Source organism: Sphaeramia orbicularis, chromosome 22 (genome assembly GCF_902148855.1).
Source record: "Sphaeramia orbicularis chromosome 22, fSphaOr1.1, whole genome shotgun sequence".
NCBI classification, from domain to species: domain Eukaryota; kingdom Metazoa; phylum Chordata; class Actinopteri; order Kurtiformes; family Apogonidae; genus Sphaeramia; species Sphaeramia orbicularis.
The window spans coordinates 36,806,137-36,819,168 of NC_043978.1; the positions used below are offsets into that span (position 1 = coordinate 36,806,137).

General features: G+C 42.8%; 1 protein-coding gene across 4 annotated transcripts in view; it reads right to left on the reverse strand.

Moving 5' to 3' along the window:
- The window catches only part of tiam2a (TIAM Rac1 associated GEF 2a), a 100,818-nt gene that overhangs the window by 35,361 nt on the left and 52,425 nt on the right, over positions 1 to 13,032 (reverse strand). For 3 of the 4 annotated variants that reach the window (XM_030127031.1, XM_030127029.1, XM_030127030.1), the window contains exons 4-9: positions 12,986 to 13,012; positions 9,037 to 9,481; positions 8,150 to 8,322; positions 6,800 to 7,024; positions 3,937 to 4,122; positions 3,511 to 3,654 (exon numbers count right to left, since the gene is read on the reverse strand). In XM_030127031.1, coding sequence (XP_029982891.1) covers positions 3,511 to 3,654; positions 3,937 to 4,122; positions 6,800 to 7,024; positions 8,150 to 8,322; positions 9,037 to 9,481; positions 12,986 to 13,012 — 1,200 coding nt within the window. The remainder of the gene's footprint in view (positions 1 to 3,510; positions 3,655 to 3,936; positions 4,123 to 6,799; positions 7,025 to 8,149; positions 8,323 to 9,036; positions 9,482 to 12,985; positions 13,013 to 13,032) is intronic. The other variant, XM_030127032.1, reaches the window with a different exon arrangement.

The following is a 13,032-nucleotide window of genomic DNA, read 5'->3' on the forward strand; positions in this document are numbered from 1 at the left end:
ATTTTTTTGTGATATTTTTGTTTTTGTGATGAAATGAATGAGTTTCATCAAGTTTATTTGTGACTTAGACGTGATACACAAGTGAGGGAATAACAACAAATGATACTTGAAGAAATACTTTATTTCAGGAGTATTTTAATAATGGATTTCCAAAAAACGCCATGTTCAAAATTACTCATGCCCTGGGTTTACTATGTCCAGTGTCTGTTCTTAACCCCCTAAGACCCAGGACAAGTCAGCAAAGTACAAGCTTTTTTGTTTTTTATTAAATAAGTGCCTATATTGGAAACATCATGATGCAACAGTTTTGTTTTGTTTTTCAGATAGAGTTTTTAAAATTTTTATGGAATGTCCTTTGTGGTGAACAGTTTTCTTTTCTTTTTTTTATATAAAGTTGTGAAACTCTTGTCCACAAATGTGGACAGTGGGTCTTAGGAGGTTAATAGTCAATAGAGTAGCCTTTGGTCTTGATGATGGTTCCTGTTAGTGTCCACAGGCTCTCTTTAACTCATTCATTTCATCACAAAAACAAACAAAAAAAAAAAACACCAAAAATGGCTGGGGTATGAATAATTTTGAGGACAACTGTAAGTGCTGACAGACACCTGTCCACATCCACCTTATCCCTTTGAACATCATTCCTTACATTAGTACCATTACTTCATGGTACCTAACAAAGCAGGTACACTCACTGTTCATGCAGAGGTGGACCTTCCAGACCCTGTAGACCACAATGGACCTGAGATTGTTGACTCACTGTCCTCACTGTAACTGTTGCTGTCACTGTCTTGTAATGTGTGTGGCAATTATCAAAAATAGTCACTTTCCTAAAAAGGGAAAGGGTTAACCTGATCTCTTAGGATCTACCTATGAGGATTACTTTCTCAAAAAAGAAAAGAAAAATCCCAAGTTTTTTTTCCTCACTAACAAAAACAGCTTCATTGACTCTGCAGTTACTCTCCCTCTCCAAAACATGTTCATTTATAACTGGCTGTAAACGGTGCTGCTTCATCGTAAACCTACTAAATTTAGAAAGCTTTACCAACTCTCCCACAAATCCTCAGACCTTTCTGGCCTACTTCCCACCGCCGACACTGTCCAGCTCTGTACTGTATACGTAGCTCTGCTGAGACGGATGAGATGAAGAAAAAAATGAGAGGGAAGGATATGGGGTGAGAGCACGACTTTGGGGCAAGGTTGTTGAGAGCAGCGTCGCAGTGGTAAATGGGATTTAGGCTTAGTCAACACAGATGAGTCAGTATGGAAATTGTGGGAGAAAGACCGCCGGCTAACGCTCTGATGTTTTTGCTTTAGAAACAGGAGGTTTGAGAAAGAGGACGGGGCTTCTGGGGGTAAAAAAAAAAAAAAAAAAAAAAAGACAAATGGTGAAACAAAATGAAGGAGAAAGTAAGACGAAACTCTGTGTAAAGATTAAGTCAGCAGGATGGGAGGAACAAGGCAGATAAGTGTGTTTGGGTTGGAAAAACAGCGGATAACAGGAGAGCAAAAGGGAGGGAAGCAAGTACTGCACGAGGACGTCACAGAAGTCCTGGAGAACCTGAGAAGGTAACAACAGATTAAGAGCTGGGGGAGAGTTTGGCTCCTCCGACAGCCTCAACGTCCAAATCCATCTCCAGCGAACACACGTGTCCAATCGGTATGACTTTGAGAGAACACCAGGGAACTGATGATGTCATTTACAGTGGCCACGAGGAAACCAAGATGAAACGGAAAAAAATGGTTTTTCACTCTGGAAAAAAAGACACACAACAGCAGATGTCCAGGAAAGCCCAGCGCTATGAGAATCCCCTGAAGCACAGAGCAGCCCTTCACAATTCCTCTCTACTGAATGTAAAGGAGAAAGAACGACTAAAAAAAGAGACTCTATGATGAGGGGAACCTGAGGAAAAAAATAAAGGGAAGCTATTTAATATTTAGCATCTTTACACCAACCATCTGCTGGTGTCTGCAGGGCTGAGGGGACAGTGGAGGATGCCATCTACCACATATGGCTTTTAATAATTCATGTTTATGCTGCAGCGCCACCACGGCCTTCTGCACTGCGAAATGCAACTGGGCCTCATTAGGCTGACTGGCTGGAGCTCCCCAGAAAAATAACAACACACACACACACACACAGACACAGTCATACCTGGGTGCTGACAGACGTGTGTGGATGCACAAACACAAGCGTCACAGAGCAGGTGGCGGGGAGGGGAGCCAGATAAGACCACGCAAAATAGGACAGGGAACATTTTGTCTGCAGTCAGGAGTCGGGGCTCACCTACTGACGAACATGATTAGCCGTTAACCGGGCTAGCCTGACACCACACTGACTTTACAGCGTTACAAAAATGAAGGTCGATTGCAGCTAATGAAAACCACAATGCTCTCCTTTGCTTCATTCTCAGCTAATGGACAGAGGTCTATATAAAAGACAAGTGAGTTTCCCCTGTGTGCACTTCTTAAAATAGACCACCAAGAGTAGAGTATTCTCTAGGGTCGTACCTTCAGGGCTCAGAGTGGTGGATTCCTGTATCAATAAATAAGCAGCTCGCATGAGTCTAATTACTAACCTGAGAGAGGATTTAGACTCCCCTCCCTGCACCTGGGTTAGGAATGCTCCCCCGTGTTTATGCTGATGGGAGGTTTGCGCTAAAATTTACCGGGAAGCAATGGGGGGGACGTGAGCTTATGTACTTCTAATTAATAAAGTCTCCTCCGGGGGAAAATATGTTGCATGACTGTAACCGTCTTTTGCGTTCTTTCATGTATGCACGACAGAGGACGTGTGAGCAAGTAATAAGGCAAGATGCTTTCAGGTTGTTTAGTTAATGAATATGCAGTTAATGAGGGTGCACAGAGGGGGGAAGTACTCTATATCTCTTTTCTACACGTAGTCTTATGAATCCTGTATGCTAATGTGATGTGGATGTTTCTCGTGCTGCTGAATACATGAGGTGGGTGATCCTGCATTAAAAATCGGCTAATCCAGACCACCTGAAGAGTTTCATTACTCAGGGATTCGGTGGAGATTATTCAGTGTCACTTCAAGGTCTAAATGACACGTTCAGGCTTTTAGCAAAATAATGACACAATCCTACAGCTAAATGAACCGTCATTTAACTGCCACACCTGTTTTCTTGTGACTGCTAATTGGCCTGTCGCTGTTACACCTTTATGTTATGATTTTCCATAAGTATGAAATAAAAAACGGAAAAGACTTAATGAGAGCTTTGTGTGCGAACACAAACCACAAAGTACACAGACACCACAAATCTATGTAGTCTACATTTTTCTCCTGAGGCAAAAGAGTGGTGATGAGATTAATTACAAGCTAAAACATCATGTCGTGCTCTGTTCATTAGCATTTTACACATGTGAAATATGCATGTGGAAAAACTTAGATTAGAAATAATGAATGCCTCACTTCATCTCTATGCTGCTGGTATTATTAAAGTAGCTTTAATAATAATACCCTTTTGTGTTTGTGCGTTTGCTGAGGACTACCTGTGACGCAGATGGCCTCTTGTCCCGGCCTCTCTTCGTTAGGTTGTCGAGGCCTTTGAGCGAGGAGAACAGCCCTCGCTTGCGTTGTCGGTAAGTCAGGGACAACGAGCGCCGTCTGAGTGTGGCCTCATCTCTGGAACAGATCTGAACAGATACACACTTATCAGCGCCACAATCATTTTGCTCAACAAAACATTCCATCTAATCAGACCATCTTAATTAGGTTTATTTTCCCCTAGCTATGCATGCAAGTAAGCATTTGCAGTTTATAATGATTAAAAGACTTTCAAGGTTGCTGTTAGACATCAAGTAAATTAGACATGATGTATGAAAGGAGTGTTAGAAAGCATCTAATCGTTGCTGGTTCTCTGCTTCCCTTAATCATATATCCGTCTCTTCGTAAGGTTCTGTGTTGGGATTCCTTACCAATGCATGGAAGGAGGACACAGAGAAGATCCCCAGGCGGCCTAAGGTGGTTTTGGTGGGGCGGCTGGCGATGGCAAGCAGGCTCTTTGGATTGGGGAGCTCTCCACCCTGTAGACTGGCCAGATAGCAACGCATCCTGAACAGATCCATGTTAAACCGCTCCAGATTCTGCTCCCATTGTTGAATCTAAAGCGGAAAAGGGAAAATGAGTTTCTTTAGTAAGTCTGATGCAGAGGTTTCAAATATGGAATGTGTGGACATTTTAGGTGGTGGCAGAAAAGAGAAAGCGAGGGGGAGGAGTAGGGAGGTGAAAGGGGGGAAAGTTGAATGGAGAGATCCAGGGTCAGTGAAGGGCTTTCCATTAAACTCCAATTGCTCGCAGATGTTGGTGCGGGGTGGGGGCACAAATTGGTAGGGGGCTCATAGTGAGGGGTGACCGCATATCTCGAGAAGTATCCAGCACATGCACAGTAAATCCTAATACCCATTTTTATGTAAGGCTAGAAAGCAAAGTGATATTGTACAGACCACCCTTTAAAACCCACCTCTCACTCGCACATACACACAGTTTATAGCTGCTTTGACCCCACTCACTGTTTGCACTATGTAAACTATGAGAAAGTGCTTATTTTGTTGGCTGGAGACTGGTTTTAATGAGAACACTCAAGTTAAACAACCCTCTGTACAACTGATTTTAATAGGTCTCGTCTGCACTGAGTTCATTTACAATAGCGCACCTTGTGGTGCTGTCCCATTAGGTCTCATTCACGCTGATGGCATTCTTTAGGATTATGAACACAAAGAGTAGGGAGGGTGATGTTTTATGAACCTCTGACTTTCCAAACATCTTAAACAAAGAATTTGCACAGAAATCACCATGGGACCATTCTGCACTCTGCGCTATGTGCCATGAAAATACCTCGGTTACTGTGTGCAGGTGTCCTAACAAGCTCTGAAACAGTCATGTTCGGCCATTATTCCCATTCCACACTTAGAACATGAGTACAACATGACGGAATCCTCACAGCCAGGTTCAAAAGGGCCTTGGGTTTGACATTTATTATCAAAATATCTGGAAAAACAGATTGAAATAACTTTATCCTTGGTAAGGATGAAAAAAGACCGGTGTAACTTTCCTGTAACATTCTACCTTGTCTAAAACCCTACACTCAGGTATATTCTTGGTGTTAACTGTGCCAAACATCAATCCAGACTTTAAACAGACTTTAAATCCTCTGATGTAAGCAAAGGAAGATCTGTAAGTAATGCCAATGAGCAGTTAAAGTTGACTTCAGATGGGGATGGCGGTATTACTGAGTAAATCAGATAAGCTGCTTCCTCAAAAGCAAAAACAAATTTATAGGGAGACACAGATTTGGAGAAACCCGTGTGTCTATGTATAACTATCACGTAGGCTTCTGATTTAGATGCCATGTGGATGGGTTTGTCAACAGCCAAATATCTCTAGCTTCATTCAGGAATGCTCAAAAATAGTCCTGTGCATAAAATTCGATTTGATGATTCATACCAGGACACGTCACTGACAAATGGATTTTTTTTTTTTTTTTAATGCCAGTGCAGTATTTGTCGACTGCTTTATGCGACTTCTGGGTTTGAATCAGAGCATTTAGACAATCAGCATAATGAGTGAAAAGCAAGGGTATGTGTGGTCCCATCTGGCTTATGTGCACAATTTATTTACATCCATTTGAGAGCCACTAAAAGCAAAGCAGAAATGAGCTTTTCTTTAAACAGATTCACTTCTTTTCTTGCTTCTCCCTCTTTAACATCTGCCCTTGGATCTCTTAAAAGCCCTAATGCATAATAGGTCTTTCAATGCAACTTGATCACAGTGTGTGTGTGTGTGTGTGTGTGTGTGTGTGTGTGTGTGTGTGTGTGTGAGAGAGATGTGAGCATGTGAACGGGGGCAAAGGCGGACTTCAAAAGAGCTCTGCTGGCACTGATTTCAGCAGACATGGGTGGGGGTAGGCGGGTACATCAAAGTAGTGCCCTGTTGGTGTGAGACAACCCTGCCGAAACTTTAAATCTATCATCAGCCTTGGGGCGCCTGTATCGTAGTCTCGACCCATACCCCTCTGACCCTATCATTGACTCCAACCCCGTCTGTCTCTTCGTCTGCTCCGAGGTGGCATCCGGCTTAATTGAAAACAGATACAGGGAAACAGTTGAAGAGCCTAGAAGCCGGGCTGTGACATCTCCGTTGGTCATTACTGGTGGTGAACTGCCCAGTTTCCTTCTGGTGCGTTCTTCTATAACAAGTCATATTGGCATTGTGGGTTCTTAAACCCAGCCTGATGTATTCCAAAAGGTATGTATATGGTATACATTTACTGTAAGTCCCTAATCCTAACCACCACAGTTGCAGATGTAAAAAAGATTTTCCCACATGGCAAAGCAAACACTTATTTCTTATAAAAGTGCTTGTGTTCTTGCTAAGCTATAGGTTATTGGCTTTTTATATCCATCTGTAATCAGTTGTATGTAGGCTACAGCACTGTGCTGGGTGCTTCAGATTCTCCCTCAGGCTGTGAGGAGGAGGAAGAGGATAATACATGTTGAGAGCCCATTACCAGGAAACATCTGGAATCCCAATATGATGCTCGGGGAACAAGCTGCTCCCCTGGGCCCCTCGTGATGCGCTCGGGGACTGATGCATTTAGGCCACTTCACCCACCCACAGACAAAAATAAAGCACAAGCTTGTCACCGCAGTCAAAAAAATCAGGAAAATTAAGTAGGGCACATCATGTGGTTGCTACAGATATCAGGCAACACAGAGACAAGTCTTAAAAAATCTAAATCTGGCATGAAAATAGCATAAGTTACATTATCTGATGTCGTACCTGGTTCTCAATAGCTTTGCGGTTCTTGGGGTCGCTAACCACAGTCAGCTGCAGCTCAGCCATCTTCTTCATCTTCCCGTCCATGTCAATCTTCTGTAAAAGGCCCCGTACCTGGGTCCTCAGCAAGCGCACTGTATCCTCCTTCCCCTGGCGCTTGGCCAGCAGCGAGGCACTGGCAGAGTGGACGGCTGTCACCCAGTTCTCCAGGTCCGTTTGGTTAGTGGCCTGTGAGGGCAAACAGACACAGTGAGTACAATCAGATGAAGTGACAAGGCCAATATTCCCTTTTCCAGCTGGATTCAGAGATGCAAAGCCTGATAAGTCTAACAAGGCGGCAAAGGCACCACTGTTGTGTTATTCTATCATATATCACAATAAGGTCTCTGGAATGTGGGCCAAGTTTTGCTGGATCGATAAAAGAAAACTTGATTAACAGCGCCTGTAGGAGAAAGCACTGCTCATGAAGTGTTGCTGAAATATTCATTTGCTCTGTTAATAAACCGTTTCATGATTATTACTCTGTCTTTACAGGGTGATTCACTCAGTCAGAAGTAGCATGTTTGCCATAAAATCAGTTGAACCTCCTTCAGATTGACAATGACACAAGCTCAGCGGGTCAGTAAGTAGAGACAAATGGATGAAACTCGGGCTGTTATAGAGCAGTCTTACTCTCTGCTTGCCTCTGGGCCCATGTCAGCTCTATACGGCACTATTTTATTAGATGTAGGTCTAGACACTGCAAGTTAGAGCAGTCTGGGAGCTTACACTGTTTAGTAGAGAATGCTACTCAGCAAGACCTAGGGCTGGGTATGAATTCGGTACCAAAATGTAGGTCAGTAAGCACAATGGGCAGATAGGATGTGCTCTTAGGGCACTCCGCTTCCAAGTCACACAAGTACTCAATTTAAAAAGAGCTTGAACTGAAATTGGTTATTTTACATGCAATACTCAAAGGACAGGAAGCTACGAATGGTGTGTCTGGTGTGATTTCACCACCAATATGTTGGAGCACAGTAACTTCCAAGTCTGCACGGTGATTTCAAGGTGATAAGACAGTAACAGGAAGCTAGTGCACTGTGCCAAGAAATACTGTAGGTCAGTACTTAACCTCCCACGAAAATAATTTTTGTACTTTGTTTTATGTGCATATAAAACAAACATGATAAATTGTGCTAATTAGTGAACTTGCCTGATGATGGTACGTAGATAGAGCAAAATGTCAGCCAGAAGGCTAACGAAGGGGTTTGTCAAAACACCAAAAATGTCATACTGCTCTCTCAAATCACAGATGTGAAAGACACTTTGCACCCTGCTAATTATCTGGAGGGCTACATAAGCCAGGGGCATTACCTGGAAGAGGTAGACATCTCCATATGAGTTGCTGAGGCAAAACACATTCTCCTTTTTGGGGTGTTCAGGAACAGCCTGAACGATGCTGTCCTCTGCCAGGAGAGCGTAGCGAGGTGACAGATCCTGCTCAGGTGAGCCTTTTCCGTAGGTCTCATAGAACAGCAACGTACATCCTGTACAACAAGTAGTATAAATACAAAGAGATGGGCGCATATGAAACTGGTGGCTTTAATAACCATCATCTGATGTTGCATGAAAATATAAAGTGCAAACGGAATCAGTTATCTTGTTTGTAACTTTTAAGTGCAACACCTCAGTAAAAGAAGCAACATTAAAAGCAGCACACATTTAATGAGAGGCAAAGGCAGATATTTTGGGATGCATTTTTGGTTGGGAGGTAAGGATAATTACCCAATGTCAGGTATTATGGTGAAGAGCAAGACAGCTGAAATAATTCTGCAAAACTGAATTTCATTCATTCGTTCATTATCTGAACCTGCTTTATCCTCACTAGGGTCGCTGGAGCCTATCCCAGCTACTTACGGGCAAAGGTGGGGGGTACACCCTGGACATTTCACCAGTTCATCACAGGGCTGACAGATACAAATAATTACTCTCACATTCACACCTATGGGCAATTTAGATTAACTAATTAACCTATCAGTGCATGTCTTTGAATGGGGGGAGAAAGCCAGAGTACCCGGAGAGAACCCACACAGACACAGGGAGAAAACTGAATTTAAATGATCAAATTTGGTTAAGGTACTTAGCTTTGAATTTCTGTAAAAAATACAAGTCAGCACATTGTTTGACTCAATTTCCAGGAGAATGGGGCATCATTGCTCTCTTCTCCTGCAGACCAACACATTCCCTACATTCAGACTCACCTTTCAGGGTCACCCAGTACTGTTTCCACTTGCGGCGTGTGACCAACTCCAGCTTCCTGTCCTTGTGCAAGGTGATAAGGGGTTTGAAAGAAAGCCACCCAGCCCGTCTGACCACGCCCTGCTCCTTTTCAAACAGCAGATCGAGCTCCTCCAGGGACCCCTCCACTGACTCGCTGCTGCTCTCCCCTTCCTCTGTGCCAGTGGAGGGTTCTCTTCTCTCTCCTGCCACTTGTCCAGTGCCCGTCTCCAACTCCCTCATGAAGTTCTCATAAATGTTTTGACGAAGGGCGTCACTGGTGGTTTGGTGTATGGCCCCTGACGATTGAGCCCTGGAGGCTCCAGGGAACCAGAAAAGGCTTGAAACCTGGGAGGGGGAGCTGGTGTCTGCAGTCAGGCCATCAACCCCACTGTCAAAGGCATCAGTCAGGTCCTTATATCTGGCATCCTGATGAGCAAGTACAGAAGACAGATTTTTAATCTCTGTATAATCCCTGTTTTGTTACTAGCACACAAAATGAAAAGTTGCTGGAAATGTGCTCATGTGGTATGGTGCTAAAACACAGTCTACACTACATCAGCTCAAACACCCTTGTTTTCAGTAAGTCAACTATGAATAGCAATAACAAGGTCATACACAAAGTTCAACTATGACATTCAGTGCATACTTTTTACATACCTACACCAAGAATGTCAATTTTTCACCCCACTGAGATTACATTCAGCCTTCTTAACCATATGTAGGCCAACTCAACCATGTTTGCCTTTAGATCTATACCCTTCTTTAGAAAAAGCCAGTGAGCCTACTTTGGGACAAAACTCAGAATGTGTTCCTATGAATTAAGCCCAAGGCAAGCAAAATTGGAGGAAAATTTTTATTTTTTTTTTTAAATCTAGTCAAACCACTCAACCCTACTTCAAAGTCTGCATTACAGGCTCTAAATCTTTCGCTAGGCTGAGAAAGTGGGACAAATTTCCTGTGATGGCACCTGGGAGGTTGGGACCCTTCAGGCTCAGACAATTTCACATCATTTGAGGTCTGTTGTGGCGTCCCAATTCCCCAAATGAACACTTGATGGAATTGCGCTCTTTCATGCCTAATGACAGCCTACCTACACTTGACTAGATTGCAGCATCGATTTTGCCCCTGGCAACACAGTCGAGTACAGACACACAGTTCGTGACATCATGAGGAAGCTCATTCTCAGTTTTTTGTTTGTCCTTATATTTCACTGAGCTCCATCTACATTTTCTTTTTTCCACTTCACACTCCCATTATTAAGCTATTTTGAATTACCTAGTGCAGCAGCAAACAACTGGACTAATGTTCATAAGTAAATTTTTGCTCATATGAACAAAAAGAGCAATGAGATCCTTTATTGAATTCGGCAGGTGTATTTTTTCCTCCGATCCCATAACCAGACAGAGACTAAATTTAGCTACCAGGCTGCAATGAACCCTTTGAACCCTAATTTAATTTTTTAACTAATGCCGTCACAGAAAAATGTGAACCGAGCACAGAGCAAGTCTTTCTCAGATTTCCTGAGTTTCTCTCAGCCTGCATCACCCAAATTTATCCACCCCCTTCCAGCTGCTTCTCATTAGAAGCCAGTTCTTCGTCTTTGGCACCAGGGTCGCGGTGTGACCTTTAAACCCACAACAGAGCTCTGGAGCCCAGGTGGAGGGGAACCAGAGCTGGAGGTGCTCCTGATTTTGGTCAATGTGCTGAAAGGAGCTACTGTGATCAGCCATGAGAGATACACAGCCACTGAGGTTTGGCAATGAACGAAACTGGCCCCTGAAGGACAGATTAAATTCAATCTTACGATCGGTTTAATACCTCAGGGACGGGAATTAGTTGCAAGTCTCCTCCTGTAAGTCCCCATTAATTATTTTTTTATTCTTTCTGAAATTGCACTATATCAAGCTTAACAGGAACTTCAGTCTCAAAACAGGTTGTTTTGCATCAAAAAAATGCATCAAATTCAAGCATCAAAGTTTGATATCGACAATTGGAGTTTTACTTTAATAAGAGTTACAGGTTTCTTCAAATAATGAAATTTTTAAAAGGCCTCAGGGATTTCTGAAGGCATAAACCAGCCTGCAGCCGTATTTCTGGAACAGCACAAACACTGATGTAAATCTGTGGATGTCAGCCGGCCCCCAAAACCTGTTAAGCACAAACTCATGGCCATAGATTAGCATGGCGCTCCAGTGAGCCGGAGATTTAGAGGGGGACATTACTAATGTAAAGTGAAAGCAGTTGTCACACTCTGAATGAATACTGACAGTCTGCTATGTATTTGTCACTACAGGGTTGAGCAACGGGGTCAAGTCAGAGAGTAGCGGCAATATTTTATTCAACATTATCTGATGTATCACTGCAAGGACAAACTCACAAATTTCTCCCCAGAAAAGGCCACTTCAATACAGCCATTGCTCAGTCTTGTCCTTTGGTTTGTTTTCAGACTCAACTGACTGAACACGAATCCTTATTAGCAGCTTAAGTCTGTAAAAACTGTGAGGGGGGAACCCAGAAAATCTGCACCACACAACAGCCAGAACAACCATAAGTCATTCATTAACATTAGAGGAGGGTGGGGTTAAATCTTCAGCTTGGATTTAGTTTCACTCAAACAGAGCCTCTCAAAGGCTTACAGCTATTCTCTTGGCACAGGCCAAACAATGTGTTCTTAAAACTTTTACAAGGCAAAGCAAAGCGAATTAATGCAGAAACAATCGCTTTCAAGCCTCAAAGACAGAGAGAGGGACATGACTTCAGACTCAGTTTAAACAAATGTTTTATGTCAAATTTAATCTGTTGAGAATGTAGTTTTTGTAGATATACTTCTTACAAAAGTGTTATTTCTAACCTCTCCTGTGACCCAATCCTGTGCAACACAAGTATTGTTTTAGCATTGGGAAATAATGTACAAGTATGAGCTGTCTGCCACTTTGCACAGTAGCATCTTTGTCTGCTAATCCTCTATGCACTTGAAGCTAAAGACGACAGATTTAATACAACCCTTTCTGCCTTGCTTCCAGACATGCCAATCTGGCTGGAAAGAAAAGACAAAACACATATGCATTCAACAGTCAAAACAAACAGTATAAAAAATACTTAAAATAAACCCACCCAGAAACAGTCATCATGACATCTGCACATCAGCCCTCTGCTTCTCTTCCTCAGAGGATCCTCCATGTCTTGTACTGTATTAAAACTACCTCTCATCCGTGTTCCTTCACCTCATAAACAACACTGACACCCAGCACTGGTCGTCTTACAAATTTCATTTTGTGCCACCCCACTGTGACCTGTCCTCAGACAGCTGGTGTTGTGGTGCTAAGGACCCGAGGACGGTGGTTGGTGCCAGGCCATGCCAGGACAACCACTGTGTCTCACGATCAAATAAACCTTGCCAAACAGGAAACTGAGCGGGCGAGGCCGGTGCCCATGGCCTCTCTTGTCGAATAAGCAGTAAAGTCGCTCTGGGACGACTAATGAAGGAACTACACGAGACCACATTTAGCCTGAATCCTACTGACTTGGCGTACCTGCAGGCCTCAGAGGTACACTTTTTGTCACATTCCTCAGGTGTTTTATTCTGTCACAATTATTTTTCATGACTTTGTTGACTTTGTTTCTAATGACCTCATCTCCGTGTTTTCTGTTTCTGTTCTGCCTCTGCGGTTTTAACATATATATTTATGGATTTCACCATAACACAGCAGATGACTTTATACAAATCATTATGTTTTGAGAAGAAATAAGTTAAAATTTTGCTACAATAATATTGTTTCTTATTGTAGTCAATTCATGGAAAACCCTGTACTCTGTGACAGTTCATCATGTTGGTAGGATGAGACTTAATGACAAAAACTTAATCTACCGTAGCATTAGAAGATGGGGAACTATAAACAACACATCTCAGCAACCTATTGATTTACATACCATGTAAACAAGATCCCTGCATGAACCCTGTAAATAATAAAAAGTGT